The sequence below is a fragment of the Calliphora vicina genome, chromosome 1 (assembly GCF_958450345.1).
Source record: "Calliphora vicina chromosome 1, idCalVici1.1, whole genome shotgun sequence".
NCBI classification, from domain to species: domain Eukaryota; kingdom Metazoa; phylum Arthropoda; class Insecta; order Diptera; family Calliphoridae; genus Calliphora; species Calliphora vicina.
Window position 1 is genome coordinate 120,538,242 of NC_088780.1, and position 20,023 is coordinate 120,558,264.

Consider the following 20,023-nt stretch of genomic DNA (forward strand, 5'->3'; position numbering starts at 1 on the left):
GCGACGAAGACTTAAATACATAAATCTGTAGCCATCCATTAATGACATTCGAAATTTATACATATCCTAATGTTAACAATTATACCATGAAGCGAGAAATTAAAATTAAATAACACTCCAAACAGCATTCAGAAGAATATTGAAAACATTGTTTGTATATATTTCATCTACTGCTATGCCTTGCAAATATCATTAGAGTTATTTCAAATTAACTAATATATCTTTTCTTTGTGTATTTTCAGATAAATAACACCACTAATCAATATGGAAAATATTATATTTATGGCTAAAATGATTTTATGATTAAGACGAAAATTATAGTCTTAATCAATAAAAATCCAAATAAATATATACATATAAAAACAAATTGAATCAATAATCAACATACACACACGCAAGCAAGTACACAATCGGAACTAAATAAAAAATTGCAAAATGACTGAAAATGTTCAGTGTCCAGTATGTACTCTATACCTGCATGCAGGCATGAACCTTTCGGATCACTTGGAGACACATCCGAAAGAACAAGTGATTCGAGCCCTAGTACAAATGACCATATCTGGCACAGGAGTTGGGAGCAATAATACATTGGCAGCTGTTTTAGCTGGTGATAATGGTAACAAAAAACCAGCAGTAGAATTGGACGAGAAACCTTTGCCAAACATAAAAGATAACGAGCTTAATATTATCAGTACGGGCAATAGTTGCAGCGCCAGCACAAGCAATTCTGCCAGCAATTGTTCATTGTCAAACCAAAGTGTTAGTAGTAGTCAAAATTCTAATAACGTATTAAATTTTTCCGGTACTAAAATTGAACGTCATAATGAAAACGAGCAGGATAAAACGCAAATATGCCCACCACCCAAGCCGATCAAAACGGTGGTTAAGTCGGAATCGAATACTGTGTCAATGGGAAAAGATAATGTGTCTGCGAATGAAAGTATGAATCAATGCTTTTCGAAGAAGAATTTCGATCAATCGAATTCATCCTCAAACACTACAACAAATCCAAGTCATTCATATCATCCAAATGCTTTAGAATTGACCAATACAAACAATGTTCATAATAATTTTAATGTGTTTGGCGGGAATCCTCGCTATGAGCAGCATCAGCGTAATGGAGTAAGTAATCAAAATCCGTTACATACACCACCACATATGCCGCCACCACCACCTCCATCATCAGCCCTAAGTCATTCTGGTCAACATCAAGAAGTAGTCCGCGGAATTGTACCAGCGGGATCTAATGGGACGTTTAATTCTATACAACAACAACAATTGACAGCTCCACCACCCCCACCGCATCATTCATCATCGCATTTAGGCAATACATCAAATAGTCAGCGTCAGGCTCACATGTTTGCAGCAGGTCAACATCAACCGCCACCATCGAATTCTCAACATCAACAAAGTTTAAAGGTTATATATACGCCAAATTTGCCACCACCGCCTCCGCTCCAGGTATTTTTTTTATTAAAAATCTAAAGCTTATGATTTGTTATAGTATTTGTCAGATTTGGTTTTAGGCAGAAGTCAAGCTGTTCTCAAAATTTCTTTATGATCTTTTTTTATTATTGCTCACTAGTTTTGTAATTCGGTCAAATACGAAAATAGAGCAATTGTAAATTTAGTAAGATTTTATTGGATTTTTTTTTGATTTTTATAAAACATAATCTATCCAGCATTAACTTTTATTTGCTTAAGGGCTTAATATATAACTATCAATATGTATATCAAATTTGTTGAAAAAGAAAATGTAAAATACTCTGATATTCTAAGAAAAACCATATCAGTTCTACAACTATTTCGACTGCAAAATGTTGTATTTTTTTTAAATGATAAATTCCCGGAATGATAAAAGTGCAAAAAAAACTGTTTTTATGCCTAACTCTTAAACGCACATAGTACAGCGGCGATCAGAAAACAAATGGCAATATATACAAAAAAAAAAATTTATGAAACTTGGAACATAAATAGATGTGTTTTAGCATAAATTCAGGAATAGATCATGGATTGACCACATCGAATATGAAAAATTGTTTGAAGCATGTAACTTTTTTTAAAATAACCGTTTTTTGTTTATTTAGTGTATGTCGGATAGAACACAGCTTCTTTACGACACTTTTTATCAGATATTAAAACAAATTTTGGTAGGATAACAGTATTTTTTCTCAAATAAATTAATTTAATTGTAAATGCTACATATAAATAAACTACTTTCAGCTTTTCACTTATCAGCCGCAAACACATTTGCAACATCATCAGAAACCCCCACCGGCCTATGGCACTGCAATTAGTCAAATACGATCTCAACATAATCAGAATAAGCAACAAGTGACAGCGTCATTGCCAACGCAGCATCAAACATTGCAAACCCATTCAGTTTTACAACAACAACAGCAGCAACATCTTTTGCAGCAAACGTTGCCACACAATTTAAGGATTCAAGTACCACCGCAACCGATTCCATCAAAACATTCATATTCGCCAAAAAACAATGGTTTGCCAACTCAGCATCATTCAACATCTTCTACAAGGAGTAATCAACACCAACAACATCAGCAACTACCCAAAACAGATGTGTCACAACACCTGCAGCAGGAACAGCAACAATCACAAGCTAACTCTGAAAATACACAAAATTCTAATAATCACATTTTCAATTCGAATGAAATTTTGAATAAATCAATAAAAGGAACATCTTCAACGGCAGTGCAAAATACAAATTCCAATATACTATCGTACCCACAAGTTTCAATAAGTCCATCTGCTGCTTCAACATCAATGGCTGCTGTAGCTGCCTCAACATTAGGTAGACACACAAATTCACCATTTGCAGCGTTATTAGCTGCGGCTGCTGGTGCTCCATCGCCTTCTAATGCTTCGTCAGTTTTACGGTACGCAGAGTCGCCGGTTGCACATTATTTAGAACGGGAAAATGGCGATTTCATTGTACAAGAAACTCCCAAACATATTGTTGAATGTGTTGAGACAGATAATGGAGAGTTTTCCGTCATTGAACGTATATACCAATCACCACCCAGTGTTTTACATATTCATGACGACGATGATGACGACGACGATGATGACGATAATTGTGACGACCAGGCTGAAGATGACCAAAACGAATGTGTTGATAGTAAGTCTAAGTCTAAGCTTGATATTGACCCCAGTGATAAAACTGAAGATGAAATAGATGAAAAGCAAAGGACAACAAAATCGTTCTCTAATGACGATGCAAAGATGTCTATAGAAACGAACGATTCTAAAAGGAAACCTAAATCTAAAGATGAGTCTTTGGAGGATAAAGAAATTGTTGATTTTGTAAGCATTTCGAGTGACAGCGGCGACGAAGAAGAATTCATATCTCAAGAACGAAAAGATTATAAAAATACCACCGAAATGAATAAAATTATAAAGAATCAAACTTCCTCCACATCAACGCTCTCAATGTCTACAACGTCACCGCTCTCCTTATCGACATCCTCATCTGTATCACCTTCATTAAATGGTGCATCCAATGGTGGTGACGATCAACAAATAAATTCTACACCATCCACTTCAATACATTCTACTTCTTCTTCAGCCACGGCAAATACAAACCAAACACAACCCAATTCTGGAGTCACCACCAATACAAGTAGTCGAAAGAAATCATCGAAAAACACAATCACAGTTTTAAGTGATGTACAATTGAATTTAAATGAATATTTGGATTTAGTGGGTAATATAATTGCTTCGAGTAAAGTAGCGGCACAGCGTAAGACATTTGCGTCGATAGCTCCTATTCCTTTGGTTAAAATCGAAAAGGAAGAGCCTATGGATGAATACATAACAACAAACACAACAACATCAGCAACATTAACAACGTCAACAACAACATCTAATTTTGAGACTCCACCACAACCACCAACACCTTTAAAGGCCAACAAACATGAGACTGAAGAAATAACTGATACCCCTAGCAGTAGTAATAGTAAACAAACAACAAATAATAGTAATGTAATTTTAACAAATGAACTAGAACATGATGAACAAGAAGAGAAAAAACCTCAGGTCTTCGAAAGTGCTACCGAAAATGAAATTGGAAATTCAAACGTCTTTTCGAATGCCTCATCTAGCCAAACGACTATAAATTCCAGTCACGTTACCAGTGTTATACGTATGGCCACAACTAGTCAACACCAATCCCAGCTGCAACAACATCTGCTGAATGCTGTAGAAAGCAATAAAAGCTCTATAGAAGCTGAAGATCTGTCGCAACCCCAACGTAATGTTCAATCTTTGTCAAACTCCAAATCAGTAGGCCAGACACCATTGGCTCGCAAAGGTCCCAAAAAACTTGTTATTAAGCCTAAATCTTCAAAGACTGAAGTTTTGCCACCAACCACAACCACTGCAAATAAACCAAACTCAAATCTAGTACATGAAGATCTGGAAATGCCAACGACTTCCGCTAAGGCTAGGCAAGAGTTTACCAAACAAAGTTCTCTCGAAGAGGATGCGTTTAATGCCACAGATATAAAGGTTAAAAATGAACCCATTACGTCTATAACATATGAAAATCAACAACAACATTCTCTCTATCAACCAACTACGAGCTTCAGTATCTTGGAGCAACATCTAAATTCTAAAGAACCTATTCTCGAGTTTAAGGAGGAAAAACCATGCATAACAGAAGCTAGTGTGCCGCCAACGTCTATCATAAAAGAAATGAAGTTAGAAAATAATGTTAATGATGATGCACGTGTACTTTATGATTTTGCTAATTCTAAAAAATCTCAAAACGAAACACCGCCAACATTTCCATCTTCCACATCGCTTTTTGCAAGCAAACAAACTTCCATAGAGATCACATCAGCCGGAGAGATTCAGCAGCAGCAATTAACTAAGGAAATGAATCATGAGCATGATACATCTTCTTCATCGTCATCAACATACTCATCACAATCAGCTATGGACGCAACAATGCCATCAGAAGAGCTGAACGAAAGTTCTGCTACAAATACTTCTGCTGCAGTAATTGGCCAAATTCAACAACAACAACAACCAAATCAGGCTTATACTGATTTTCACTTCAATTATCTGTATAATAATGGTGGTACTAATGTGATGGCGGTTACTTCTGCTGAACAAGCTGACATAAAACAACCACAGCAATTTCCAACATTTTATCAAAATTCCAACAATAACAACAACAATAACGATACAACGTTGTTGGAAGATTCATCATCTAGTAAACACTATACGGAATATCAGCAGCAACAACAGCATAATCATCATCCGGTACAGCATCAATCGGCTGTGTCACACCATCAATGGTTTAATAATAGTAATAACTATCAAACGTCTGAACCTAACGTTACACCACTATCTTCAAATCATTCAGTTTCCAACATGAACAATGCTTTAGATGGAAGTGAAGTTAGTAAATATTTGGATTTGGATTCGTGTAAACGCGAGCAAAATATTGATATAATTGTTGCCGATCGTGTAACTGTACCACCGCCGCCACCACCATCTTCCTCGACTTCGTGTTCGTTTAATGGCGCAACTGACAACAGTATGGCTGGTATCTGTTCAACGGCAGCCACCTTAAATATACGTACCGATGAGAAAATGCCAGCTAAAGGTGAAATTTCTGAACAGGAAAGCAATTGCGATATTGATAATTCGTGGAGTCAACCGGTAAGTAACTAAATTGAATATTTTCTATATTTTTATATTCTCCACCCATCAACCCACTATCGAGTCGTAACCGTTGTGAAAGCATTATCATTAAGGTATAATTAAAAATAAATACATGAAATCATGGATTTTTCCACAATAAAAAAACTTATTTTTTACCAAAAAATGGTTCGACCTACTAACGTGAGTTGTATATAAGATTTAGCAGAGCCGAAATGCAGAAATTAGGACAAATCAAGAGATTTGTATGTGGTAACTAGTTGCCATTACTAAAATTTACAAAATTTTTGCTGGGATGTTTTCTGTGTTTGAGAAATAAGAGACTTAAATTACGAATATATGTTTTAAAATTGGATTTTTTTAAATGAGCCATGCTGATTATTTGAATTGATGAAAATTACGAAACTCTTATCCAGGACCAACATTTTAGACAAAATATTTGAATTCCAAACAAATTTTCACGTGATCTCTCTAACTTATAAATTATTGGTTTTGTTTATTTGTGATTTGTTCATTAAAATTTCTATTAATATAAACTATGTTTTAAATTTTTAACCTTAAAATTAATTTAATTTAGTATTCGATTATTCGACTGAATATTTTTTTATTCTAAACTGAAACATTTGATTTATTCGAATAAAAATAATTTTTTCCTTGATTATTCGAATGAAAAATAGCAATAATGTCTTGAATTTTCCAGTTTTACCAAACCAAACAATTCAAACTTCACAACATTTTTTCACCACAGCAGAACTATAATCTACTGTAGTACATTTCTACGGTTTGGCACATGTTTAAAATACATATATATTTTGTTAAATTATTTTATTTAAGATATTTTTATGATGCTTTATTCATAATTCGCTGGCTATATTTTATTAGATGTATGGCGATATATCGGCACGCTTTTTCAAGACAACATTTCCCGGCATCTTTCCGCAAGACAACGGTTGGAATCATGAGGAATATTTTACTGTTCAGGATTTGAGTGCCTCCACAACTGCACAGGCTGCTACTAGTGCCAGCAACAGACTGAAGAGGTTAATTTTGTCTAACATTAGTGTGTTTCGTAATTTTAATAGTCTAAAATTCTTGATTTTCATACAGCTTTGAGCCGACCAATAGCAGCAGCAACAACAACAGCAATGGAATGCCAATATTTTCCCAAAATTCTAATGACAATTGTAATATCGATGTAATGCCGTCAACATCTGCTAAAATCCGCAAGAGACGTAAACGTAGTTCTCAAGATGGAAAAACGTCACAAACAAATGGCAAGCGTATGCAGCCAACATCAACAGTAACCTCACAACAAATGTTGATGCAACATCAAAGTGAGATACCGGAAGTTGAGTTTAATTTTCAACATCAGCATCATTTACAGCAACAAAGTTTGCAACACCCCAGTACGTCAACAGCATTTTTGGCAGGACCATCAAATGCTAGTACTGCCTTAACGTCTGGCTTTATGGTGCAACAGCAACAGCTGCACACGCAACAGCAGCAAGCGCAGCCTCAGCAACACCAAACCCAACAGAAACAACGCACAAAAGTTTATGAATGCGGCCATTGCAATGCAAAATATTCCAAACTTAAAGATCGTAATGCCCACATGGTTGATTCCCACAATTATATACGCCAAAATAGAAGATTAGTATGTCCCGCAACTGGCCTTGCCACACCCCTGACGAATTCAGATATGCAAGATGTTGCTCTACCCACGACAAGTGCAGCTGGTAGCATGTTAATGACTCCTTTGCAAACTACTGACTGTGTGGGCGATTACAAACAGAGTATAGTAAAAATAGAAAATGAAAATATTCAACGGGATCTAACGGGCGTAGAACCAATCAATGCCAACATAAGTGCTAAAACTGAAATTATGGAAGACGACAAACTAAATGTAGCCCTAGTACCCATGAACGCACCAAATGGTGATGCAAACCTTGAATACGATACAAAACCACCAACCAATAGTTTGCCATTGTCGCTGACAACCCCCACCAGTAAATTAACAACACTCTATCGCATGTTGGTATCGTTTAATATGACAACATTAAAACAAAACCAAAGCCTTTCCGAATTCGATGAGAATCTTATAAAATCCTCGATATTCTTTTGTTACATCTGTCGTCAGAATTTCAATTCAGTTAAATTCTACGACGCCCATTTGACCGAACATCCTGCTGAATGTTTTACTTGCGGCAAAAAATTCCAGCGGTGGAAAAATTTCTCGTTACATTTAAAACGTCATTTGGGTTGGAAGGAATTCGGTTGTACAGTATGCGATAAGAAATTTGTGGTACGCAGCGCTCTCGTTGAACATATGCGTATGCATTCTGGACTTTCGCCGTTGAAATGTAAAGTTTGTGGTGAGTAAAATTTGTTCTTATATATAAGTTATTTTTACAACAAAATCTTTTCAACACAACAGAAATTTATTATAAAAATACTCTGCATTTTTTCGTCCACAGGTAAACACTTTAAACGCTATTCGAACTTAACGCAACATCGTAAGCGACATTCGAAACAAATCATTCGTAGGAAAGAGTACGTTTGTTATTGTGGCGAAGTCCTACCATCCAAAGCACGCTTCTTATGGCATAAAGAAACGCATGATTCGAAACCGAAATGTTGTCCCCATTGTTGTGATCGTTTCGTACATGTCAACTCTTTGCGACGTCACATACGTCTCGCCCATTCAGATAAATTCGATTACACTGAACCGATGGAGTGTCCCATCTGCAAGCAAATATTTGCCAAAGCCTCTATGAAAGCTCACATGGCAACGCATTCCACAGAAACGCATTATGATTGTGCTATTTGCAGCAAGTCCTTCTCAACAAAATGGAATTTGAAAATTCATTCTTGGGTACATGCAAATCGCACCGCCAAACCCTTCAAGTGTGAACACTGCCCCAAGGCATTTGTGCGCGAGGTAGATTTCAAGAATCACATGAATTCCCATAAACAAATCAAACCATACACCTGCGAAGTGTGTGGCTGTAAGTTTATACGCAAATACAATTACATGCGCCATAGAAGGGAGCATCATGGCAATAAAAAGTACACCTGTGATTTATGTAAAAAGTCGTTCCATCGCCACTACTATCTCATCGAGCATAGACGCATACATACCGGCGAACGACCTTTTCAATGCACGATTTGTGGTAAAAGTTCAACTACCAAAACTAATCATAACAAACACCTAAAGATCCATCATTCACGGGATCCATTTACGGTGGAAGTATAAATTGTAAGCATTATTTTATAGATTTTTCTCTCCTCTAAATGTGAGTACATATTCTGTTTGTCTGAGTGTAGTTTGTATTTTGTATAACATTAATTTTGTTCAAATGATAACGTTTTTATATCTCACTCTTAATATGAATGTAGGATAGAAAATTTCTATGTTAATATTAATTATAGTCATAGAAATTATGAAACAGACAAAAGAAAAAACAACTAAAATTTCTAATCTATGTGTGTGTGTATGTTGATTTGTTAAAAAAATATAATATTGGATAAACAAACAAAAAATTAGATGAAAAAAAAACAAAAAAAAGTATTAATTAGAAATTAGTAAAAAAAAACTAAAATTTAATATATATAATAATTCTACCACTACTAATACCACTAATTGATGTGTAAATTTGTTTGCAAAAATCATGATTGTAGAAAAATATTTCAAGTGAGTAAATCCACAACATAATGACACAAGTTATTATGGTAAGCTGAAATTTAAATGTTCTTTTCTCTTAAATTTTCAGTTAACACTGAAACATACGATTTCTCCCTTAAAATATTTGAGTTTTAATCTTTATAATAATACTGACACAATGTTCGTAGACTATGATTGCTACTGCAGTACTAATATTTCCATACGATTATAAAACATTTTCGTTCATTAAGCTTAGTGCTCTGTTCAAAATTTCGTGCGAAATGATGTCAAACTGCATATGAAATATTTGCGAAATAATTTCGCAAAAGCAGTACTTTGTTCATATTGTGAAAAACATGTGAAATAATCTCACAACCTTATTTTTTAACTACGAAATAACATAAGCAGCAGTTCTTTCGCACGAAATTAAAACCAACATGAATTAAAACCAGCATGAAAAAAATATAATTTTTCGCAAATATGAACAGAGTACTAGGCTTTAGGCATTAAATAACAATTATCTAAAGGTTAAATTTATTGTGCAAATCCGAATTATTTTACAAACAAAATAATAAATATCTATCGGTAAGTTTTTATATGGGCTGCTGTCAGGCAATTGCAATCGAGGAATGATCCAATTACCTAATTATTATCATCACGATATAAATCATGAAAAACATGTCTATATAATAACAGAATTGTATGTAAATCAGTCCATAATAATCATTTCATACAGCATTATTCTTAATTGAAAAAAAAACGCAAAAGTACTAACTAGTGGCTAATCACTTATCTAGTGGAATTTATATTATTTGTAATTATTTGTTTCTCATATTTTTAAATAATTTCATGCCAATTTTATATTCGAAAAATTCTGAATTATAAAAACCTTTTACAATTTCCTTTTACAAATCAAATGAAATCTTAACCCCGCTAATACAAAATCAATCGGAATAATAACTACGGATTTAAATTCAACACCATATGTGACAGAACTGTATATCTAACTAATTTAAAATACTTATGTGGATAATTTCATTTATTCTTTGTGTAAATCATATTAGATTTTTTAACAGAAACTTAAAACGTTCATATTATTATTTTCAGCTCTACTAATTCCAAAATGCTTTGTAAATATGTTCTTTATTATTTTCGATGAAATTTATTTTTTGTATATAGTTTTCATTTTATTTCCTATTTCAAAAATATTTTTCTACAATCACTCGGGCAGGACAATACGACGTTTTGCCAAATATTTTTCTTTATATAGACCTTGAAAAACCAAATCTATTTGCAAAAATCATGATTTTGTTTTTCATTTAATACAATTAAAATACGCATATAATCCAAATAAAATAAAACTTTACAAATTTTATATCTTTGATGGAAAAATGGTATAAAATAAATTGAAACAGATAGAAAAAAGTGAAATGAACACATACTCCACTCCCTAAAGAAATTGGTAGTAATTTTAAATGATAACGAATTATAGCTGTAAGTTTAACTAAAAACAGATTGACGTCGAAATGAAAAAGAAATAAAAAACGTCGAATTTATAAATTAACAAAAAATATCCGCCAGTAAGAGACAAATAATATTTCATTCATACAAATTCGAACGTTTTCAGTTTTGAAACGATTTACGTAGTAAATATAACCCGTTTCTATAATTGGAATAGAAAACATTTTTAATGTGTCGAATCGAACTTCAGTTGCGTTGCCAGAGGGCAACCTCAAATTTCTAGTTGCCATTTGCCAACAGAAAATGATCGATCCACAAAATTCTAATAGTTGTCATTCAGTTTTGAACAGACCGATTTGGATAATGTTGAAACTGATCACATTTGAAGTACAGGCACCGTAAACGATTTACTCTTACTCATCCTGTGTTTAACAAGAAGTGTATAAATATTTCGAAAGGAACATTTCTCACATACAATATAGAAAAACGAGTTAATTGAAAATATAATATTAACTCATTATTTTCCTGAAAATCAAATTTTCTCATTATTTAGTACTTTTACTCCTAGCTGGTAAGTTAATTCAGAAAATACTGAGTTGCTGCTACATAATTCATAAAAGTTTGATCGAATTTCGCTGTAGCCAAACTGTTGTTGTCTCTTACAGAAGTATACCTTTTTATAATTTTGCTTTAATTTTGTAATATTTTTAAAATTTTTTTTTTTTAAGAAAACATAACCATATGATTTGTATTCAAAACGAAATTTAAGCCTTATACATATTTGTATTTGTAAAAAACAAAAGATTATTTAAATTGCTTTTTGTATTATGTATTTAAAACAATTGATGCAAATTAATTGAAAATATAAGGTTTACAAAAAATGTCATAATGAAAATATAATTAATTAATTAACTTGCTCCTAAACAAAAAAGTGCAATAAACATATATATAATTTTATACATCCATAAAATATATTTTTTTCAAGTTTACTGGAGATATACATGCATATTTTATTTTATAATTTTATTTTTTTAATTATAAAAGTATATAGATTTTTTTTGTAATAAATATTTAGATAAAACACACACATAATAAACAAACAAGCTTATTAGTAAATTGAATTTAGTGAAATTTTGTTTATTTTAAGTAAATCATTCTTATTTTAAACTATTATATACAAATTTTCTATGCTTTAAACATGCTTTTTTTTGAAAAAAGAAGAAATTGAAAAGAAAATTGTTATTGCATTGACTGCAATTGTTTTTTTTATTATTTAATTTGACTCTAATTTTTTTTAGTTTTTAATCAAGCGATACGTTTTTTTGTACATTTTTTTTAATCTTTAATATACATATATTTTTTAAACACAAATACATATATTTTATACAATAACTTAAGCATCTTATTTTTACAACCTTTATTTACAACAATTAGTTTAATTTTAATTCTTAGAATAGGACATCGTAATATTAAAGTGAAAAGAAATAAATAAAAATATAAAATTAAACCAACAATAAATTTAATATTACATTTAATAATAAATAAATCATAACTTTAATTAATAGTAAAAACAATTTAATTATGAACTCTATTATATAATTTAATCGATAATATACAATTTACAATGAATTATAAATAAAATTAAATAACTTACAAATTGAAATATAATTACAATCAATTCATTATAAATTATAAAAAACATAAATGTCTTTTACTTACTTTTAATAGATTAATAGGATAACCAACACCAAATAAAATAAAAACTTGCAACTTATATTTCTTTGGCCAAAAAAAAGTTATAAAATAATATGATAAAAGTGAAATGAACGCTCCTCCCTAACGAAATTGGTAGATATTTTAAATGATTACGAATTATAGCAGTAAGTACAAATAAAAAACGTCGGTTTTATAAATAAATCGAAAATATTTCCCAGTATGAGAACATAACAGTGATACATTACATTTACCAAAGTCTATCTGTGGCTTTTTTCCTTAAAACTGTAAATACTACGTTTTTTGAAAAAAATATCTGTGATCAATTCTATTTTTGTTGTTGTTGGAAAACATAAACTTTAAGAACTGCTGTGTTTAAAAATATGATCTCAATTCATTGTTGCTTCTAACAAAATTTAAATTTAGCTCAGATTAATGCTTTACTGAAACCGCAGAAAAATCTATTTTTATTTGCGAAATTCCAACCTTTTATAATGTAAGCCCTAAAGTATGCTATATTTTTTATAAACTAATTGCGTATATTTTTACATGCTACACTAACAAATGTACTTCAATTTTGTCTTAATTTTATGTTTTTTTGCATTTATCTCGGCAACTAGTGGACTTATTTGACTGGAATCTTTTTTCAGGACAATTCCACACGTGGAATTCTAAAATGACCACCAAATTTAGCTCCGATTAATATTTTATGGAAACATTGAATTTTGTTTGGGGGGAAAGCCTACTCTGTTAAAATCACTATGCTTACTATGATAATGTTACTTTAACATTTTTGTCGATTTTACGTTTTTCATATTTACCTACTAGAGGTCAGACTTGGGAGGTACGTAGGGGCCAGCATACAATGCTCTGTTGAATAAATACTTACTTTTTTTAATTTCACTAAATAGAATGAATTTTTTTTTTATAAATTCTAATTTTTATTAATATATAATGTTTAAAAAATTAACATAAAAAATAATGCAATATACTTTTTAGAAAGTAAATAATAAAAAAAATAAACAAGAAATCAAATAGTTTTCCATAAAAAAGTGTATCAAAAATCAAAACAATTAAAAACGTAAAAAATAATTCTTTTCAATGAGGGACTCATAAATGGTTATACCTTTAAGAGATTCTTCTTTAGACTCATACAGAGCTATATCTATAAGTTCCGTTTTGTTCAAGGTATTACCCAAAACTAGACTATTATAATTGGGATGTTTTTTAACAACAGCAAATAGTTTACGTTTGTTCAAAATATGATGCAGGCCCAAACGTATTTCATGCTCTTTGACATTTGGATTCACTTGTATGCCATGTAAACGTACACGGAAGGTACGTAGGGGCCAACCCAATAATTCTTGTGGACACTGACGAATATACTTTACGGACAGTGTCTCACTGTTCAAATAGTCAACATAGAAAACATCCACAGTCTTGGCAGTTGGATTATAAGAACGTATAACGGCACGATACCAGATTTTGTCTTTTGTGTAACAGGCCAAACATATAGTACGTGGTTCGAATTTCGTAAGCGGTGGTAGAGATAGTTTGACGATTTCTTTAATGGATCGTTGCAATTCCAATTGGCGATAGCGAAATTCTGTGTGATGAGGAAATATTTGCAATATCGTTGGTGTAACAATGGAGACAACACTGCAATTGAAGTGATGCATGGCGGCTGGTAATTGAGGTGATTTAAAATATTCAATACCACTAAAATGTGAGAGTACAGTCGAGGTTTCGTTTGGATGAAAAACATCGAAATCGGATTCGATATCCTTGAAAATAAATACAAAATATTAGATTAGTAATGATTTTGTAAAATGTGTCTTATTAGTATAAAAATATCTGAAGTTTAAGTTAAGACAAATTTATTTTTAATAAATCATTAGTTTAGAAAGCAAACATGCCGTCTATTTTTAATGCAGATTGTACAGAAGTTTATCTTTTCTGATCGAAAATCGCATGTGTTAAAAATGTGTTAAATTTATTACTGCAATTTTTGAAGACTTATAAGTTCCTTTTGGAAACTTAGCTTATATAAAATGGCATTTTGCATCTTTGCCCTCTAAGCTAATTATTCACACTCACTGGATCTTCATAAGATAAAGAAGCTCTACGATCTAGTTGCTCAATAATTTCTTCATCTTCTTCCTCGCGCATGTCTTCAGCAGCATTATGCCAATAGTTCATGGCAAAACTTTGTCCCAATTCAATAATATCTTCATCCTCATCACCGTCGTTGTCATTATCATCAAGGTCAAATTCATGTTGGTAATTATCGACGATATCATCAGTATCATACACCATCATGTCATTCATCATTTTTGTATAATCATTATCGTTGAACATACGTTTTTTGGTCGGTGGTGGTTTATTTGAGGCCGTGTTAGTGGTTATTGTTTCTGTTGTAGTTTTCGCCATTGGTTTTGTACAATGATCAATGTTTTTGTTTTTTGACAAACGATCTAACATTTCATTAAGATGATCAAATTGAACGCTATACTTATCATCGTCATCATTGTCAGGATCAGCAGCATCACTATCATCCGACAAACTGTTGTCGCCGTCCTTTATATTTCCCATATCATTCATATAATCGCAATCGATACTCATGTTATTGCTTTGACTAAAAATCTGAAAGTAACCACAAAATTATTTTACTATATGTACTTAAATTTCTCATATATTATTTTCAATTTACCGCATAGTCTTCAACCGGTGCAACGGGTAAAGGATTACGACTTCTACGTGATTTGATTGAACCTACTGTATTCAAATCGCCATCCAGTTGGGATAAAATGAAAGGTTTTGTTTCTGTTATTGCGTTTTCAGAAAGTGGTTTGTAATCAGCTTCTGCTAGTCCTCTGTTAATAATATCTCCAGCCACATCTATTGCTCCCAAACGCATGCTACAACGTTTAATTTTATTTTGCAGCTCAGTGGACTGTATACGTATCGATACAAATTTAGTAACAAGCATGGCATGCATTTGATCCAATTCACCAATATTAAATTTGGCGGCGCCTCCTTTAGGTTTGATACCATCGATTATGTATTTAGTTGCCATGGCCGGTAAATTGGGAAACGGAGCGTACGGACGTAAATCTTTAACCCCCACCATCTCAACGTTGCCATAGTCTATGAATTGTACACTCCATTCACGTTCAGAATTCATATCTGCTGTTATGATTCCACGATAATATTTCGCATCAACGTGGTACTTAACTACACACGCTTGATCAATGGCAAACCGATACTCGTTTGACGGTGGCTCTACAGGTCCATAGGTGTCTGTTAACTTTTTAGTTATTTTGTCCAAAAACTTCTTATCGCCCGCCTCATGTAAATACACAACACAATCGAAGTCTATGTATGTGGGATAGCCAGAAAATAATGTTTTTGTAATAACTTTAGATGCAAACCATGTTGGAGGAGCTCTCTGGCCGGTGGTTTCTTTAAAATCCATTTCGTTCAGATGGACACTTAAAGGATGATCATCCATGTAGAACTCATTACTTTCAATGGCATCAACAGCAGTTATGTTTAAATGTAGTGGTAGTTTTCCAGTATTTTCAAGTTCTGTAAATTTACCAAGAAGTTGAAAACGATTTATTAGGGATTGTATTGGCCCTAAAAAAATACAATTTGGTTTATCATTTGAAATGTAAAATCATTAGTTCGGAACAGTGACCCAGAAATGCTGGATATTAACTTAATTCCCCCATTACCACGACACACAGTTGTTTAGAAACTTTTTATTTTGGAAATAATTCGGTAGCTCGTGAACGAAATATGTAGGGGTTCTCGTATACCATTTCTGTTGTATTTCAGTACAGAGAGTTATAGTTTTGTTGTTTTGAAATTAATATAAAAATCGTTTCTTTTATTTAAAGAATACATGTTTTGCCTTTCAAACAAAAGAGTATTTTTAATTTTTTTTTTGAAAATGGTTGAGTTACGGTTGTTTAATGATGTGCTTTTTCTTTGAGTGGACGTTTTACATGTATTTTGTTTTTGTTACAATAACAAAACACATGCTAAATTTCCACAAAATACTCGTTCGCTATAGAAAAACAGCGCATAAGTTTCAAAAAACGTAAATGTTTATCTATATATGTATATAAAAATTAAATGGTCCATGTATGTAATGGCATCACGTGTGAACGGCTGGAGCGATTTGGCTGATTTTTTTTTGTATTCGATTCGAAACTTTCAGGACATGCAAAAAAAAAACTTAAAAATTCGGAAATTTTAATTTTTAATATATTGCCTCCTTCTCACCTCTCATTTTTCTTAATAAGAGATATTTTTGGGAGAAACTTGAAGAGCTAACATTAGTAAATAGCTATCGGGCGAAGCCGGGGCGGGGAGGCCAATGATAAATATCAACTAAAAAATTAATGAGTTATGCTAATTTTTGATATAACATGTATTTCGACTTTTTTTGTTTTGTTCATTCTTAAAAAAAACAAATCTGACAGTATTTTGCTTTAGTTGGGGAGCGTCCTAATTTTAAACTACCATTTTCCAACAGATTTTTACAAATATTTTTCGGTTCAAAAAGTAAAACTCAAAATTAAATTAAACTAAAACGAAGTGATCGAGAAAAATTCGAAACTCCGTAATCTTAACTATAAAGTAATATATCGAGGGCTTATATTCAAAACCATCTGTCTTAAAAAACACAACTTTTCAGGAGAGCCAAAAAACTGTTATTAAAATTCGGTATTCTACAATATTTTTTTAAAGCAACTACTGAATCTCACATATAATTGGTTATTAAAATTTTGCATTATTGGGGTCTTTATTATAGATAAACCCTCTATATAAACTTTCTCTCAAAATTTTCAATGTGTATGTAGGAAAATGATAAGATAGAGGATTTTGTATTTTAATAAAATTAAATTATTTTGATTTCATTTAAGCCATCTGTCAGTTTTTAACGTGATTTATTTAAGATATATTAAGATATAGAAAAAATGTTTTTTTTTTTGGTTTTTTTTTTATAGTAAATTATCGTTAAATAATAGATGACATTATAAAAGTAGACACTTTTTTAAGCAAATTCCAACATTTATTTTCCAAAAACAAAAAGGTAAAACATTTTCATGGTAATTGAATTCAGAATCGGTATTCGCTATTTTGATAAATGATTGTAAAATTCATGTTCAGCATGCAAAAATTAGTAAGAAAAAATGAATTGCAAGAAGAAATTATTCAAAAAAAATATTTGAAAATTAATTATTTGAAAATTTTGCATTCGGAAAAATTAATTGTATAAGAAAAAAAACAAGTTTGTTTTGAAATTCACACCATAGATGAGGGCTGTTTTACTGGACATTTTACCATCAAAAAGTTATTTTCATGAAAATCAAAGATAAAGGGGTTTTGAATATAGGCTCTCGATATATAATATATATAATTCATAATCAAATTTTAAATATATAAAAGGTTTATAAAACATAATTTTCATACAAAATCTGTTTATAAACCTTTGCTAAATTTAAAAATTGATTATGAAAAAGACCTAAGATTTCACATATTCAGTGCTGAGGTGTTTCTGATTAGTTATTAGTTGATTAGTATTTCCATGGGCTCGTAGTTGAAATGACAATCGGATAAGAACTGAACTTTTGGTGATTTTTTTTTTTTTAATTTTGTAGGCTCGAGGTTAGTCCCCAATACAGCTACGAGCTGGAAATACAAATTAACACAAAAACACATCAAACATTAGGTGTACTTTCCAGTAAAAAATATCCAGTAACTTTATTTTAGAGAGTTAAAAAATAAATTACTCTCAATCTGAAAAATTACAAAAAAAAGTACGCGTACAACAAAACGTTTGTTGTGTGTTATTTTACATCTTTTCTTTGCAGACTTGTAAATTGTATTAATTTGCAACTCTTTAGTTTTGTTTATAATTGCATATGTTTTAAACATATTTTTATGTTGATATTTTTTACTGGACAAAATTAAAAAAACAACGCAAAAGTAGTGTGTAGAACCAATACAGATTATTTCTGAAAAATAAAAAAAGTCTACATTTTTAATTACCTTTTAATAAAACATTGTCCGAAAATGATTTAAACCATTGTTCCAATGTTATTTCGCCATTTGCTAATTCCATTTCTTCAATTTGATCGAATTGTTGTTTAGTGTCCAAGGGCTCCACCATGTGAGCCAATCCTTTTCTAACTAAGTTACGATTGATATTGGAATATTTCGTAATACACGGTGCCAAGGGATTAGCCGTCTCCATTTTCGAACTCCATAAAACGATGGCCAATGAATTTTTCTCCTGATTGCGTTTACCGTGCAACGAAACTGACAATGTTTCGGCAGTCATTACATAGTGTTGAAAACTGTCGATGGCCGATTGAGACCAGGTTTTACCACCAGCTGGTTCAATACAGGCCAGGTGGCAACAATATACTGCATTTGTAACACGATCTAATTGCGGATCAATCGAGTACAATTGTTGACTATAAATCGAGCATATGGTGACACCAATATCTCTTAGGAATACCGAAAATGTTGGCTCTTCTCCGGGAAGGTAAGTTATTTTGGTAATAATCCCACGGTACCATTCAAAATGATCGAGCAGAGGCCCATCTGGTGGTTGTGTGAATTGGGAACTATGATATTTTGTGTAGACAAGACAGTGGTTATTCTCAAACCATTCGCGCGTTTCATAAGGTAGTGGCTGCTTGGTACCACTCTTTTTGGCTTGAACCTCTTGTATTTGCTGATGAAAGGCTTTTGTACCCTGGATAAGATTGGCCAATTGTATATAAAATTCACCGGGATTTATAACATGTGTGATTTTAACAAGTGTACGTTTTATTGGGTTGGCAGTTGAGGCTTTTAGATTATCATCGTTGGAATGGATTGTAAATGGCTGATTATTTTTAGTTTTAAGTGTTTTCGATACTTCTATTATTTGTGTTGATTCCCCTGTAGAAATACCATATTTGTTCTTCACTAATGAAGCTCCTATATTAATGTCCAACGACTTTTTGCAAATGTACAAAACCACTTTATATATCTTCGATGTAACCGCCACTACTTCCATACGTAATTGGGGATTTGTGGTCATTTGTTTGAAATCCTTTATAGCCTCGGCAGTATAAACATATTTATTTTGCTGAAGTGGTTCGATATCCGCCAATGTACATGGTAATGCAAATTCGCGTTTTTTGCGAAATTGTTCAATCAAAACAAAAGCTTGTCTCCAATTTATAAGTTCTCTGCGTCCTTCATCCACTAAACGTATATTTAATTGTCCCCTGTCTTTGATCTCCTCTATGACAGCGCGATACCAAACATCATTGACATTAACGGCACAACACATTTGCACAGTGCCCAAATAAATCTGTTGCAGTTTTGTTGAATTATTATGATAGTGTTCGTTTAATTCTCTTCTCAGTTCCTCCTTACTTTCAATTAATTCGTTCTGTTAAGATAAACACAACAAATAATGCATTCTTAATT

At 32.1% G+C, this 20,023-nt stretch overlaps 2 protein-coding genes across 3 annotated transcripts in view; one reads left to right on the forward strand and one right to left on the reverse strand.

Moving 5' to 3' along the window:
• Positions 1-246: 246 nt before the first annotated feature.
• Positions 247-9,287, forward strand: LOC135963707 (serine-rich adhesin for platelets). Its single transcript, XM_065515662.1, has 5 exons — positions 247-1,461; positions 2,224-5,688; positions 6,571-6,728; positions 6,796-8,060; positions 8,163-9,287. The coding sequence occupies exons 1-5, from the start codon at positions 436-438 to the stop codon at positions 8,939-8,941; spliced, it is 6,693 nt and encodes a 2,230-aa protein (XP_065371734.1). The 5' UTR covers positions 247-435; the 3' UTR covers positions 8,942-9,287.
• A 4,153-nt stretch (positions 9,288-13,440) lies between these two features.
• qin overlaps positions 13,441-20,023 on the reverse strand; it is a 223,432-nt gene continuing 216,849 nt past the window's right edge. For both annotated transcript variants that reach the window (XM_065515666.1, XM_065515664.1), the window contains exons 10-13: positions 18,587-19,985; positions 15,234-16,111; positions 14,621-15,166; positions 13,441-14,307 (exon numbers count right to left, since the gene is read on the reverse strand). In XM_065515666.1, coding sequence (XP_065371738.1) covers positions 13,597-14,307; positions 14,621-15,166; positions 15,234-16,111; positions 18,587-19,985 — 3,534 coding nt within the window. In that variant the 3' untranslated portion in view covers positions 13,441-13,596. The remainder of the gene's footprint in view (positions 14,308-14,620; positions 15,167-15,233; positions 16,112-18,586; positions 19,986-20,023) is intronic.

Excerpts from the sequence above, each read along its gene's own strand:
- LOC135963707 (XM_065515662.1), top strand. The coding sequence starts at position 436 with ATGACTGAAAATGTTCAGTGTCCAGTATGTACTCTATACCTGCATGCA. Across the intron at positions 5,689-6,570 it reads ATAATTCGTGGAGTCAACCG|ATGTATGGCGATATATCGGC; the intron begins GTAAGTAACTAA and ends ATATTTTATTAG. Across the intron at positions 6,729-6,795 it reads GCCAGCAACAGACTGAAGAG|CTTTGAGCCGACCAATAGCA; the intron begins GTTAATTTTGTC and ends ATTTTCATACAG.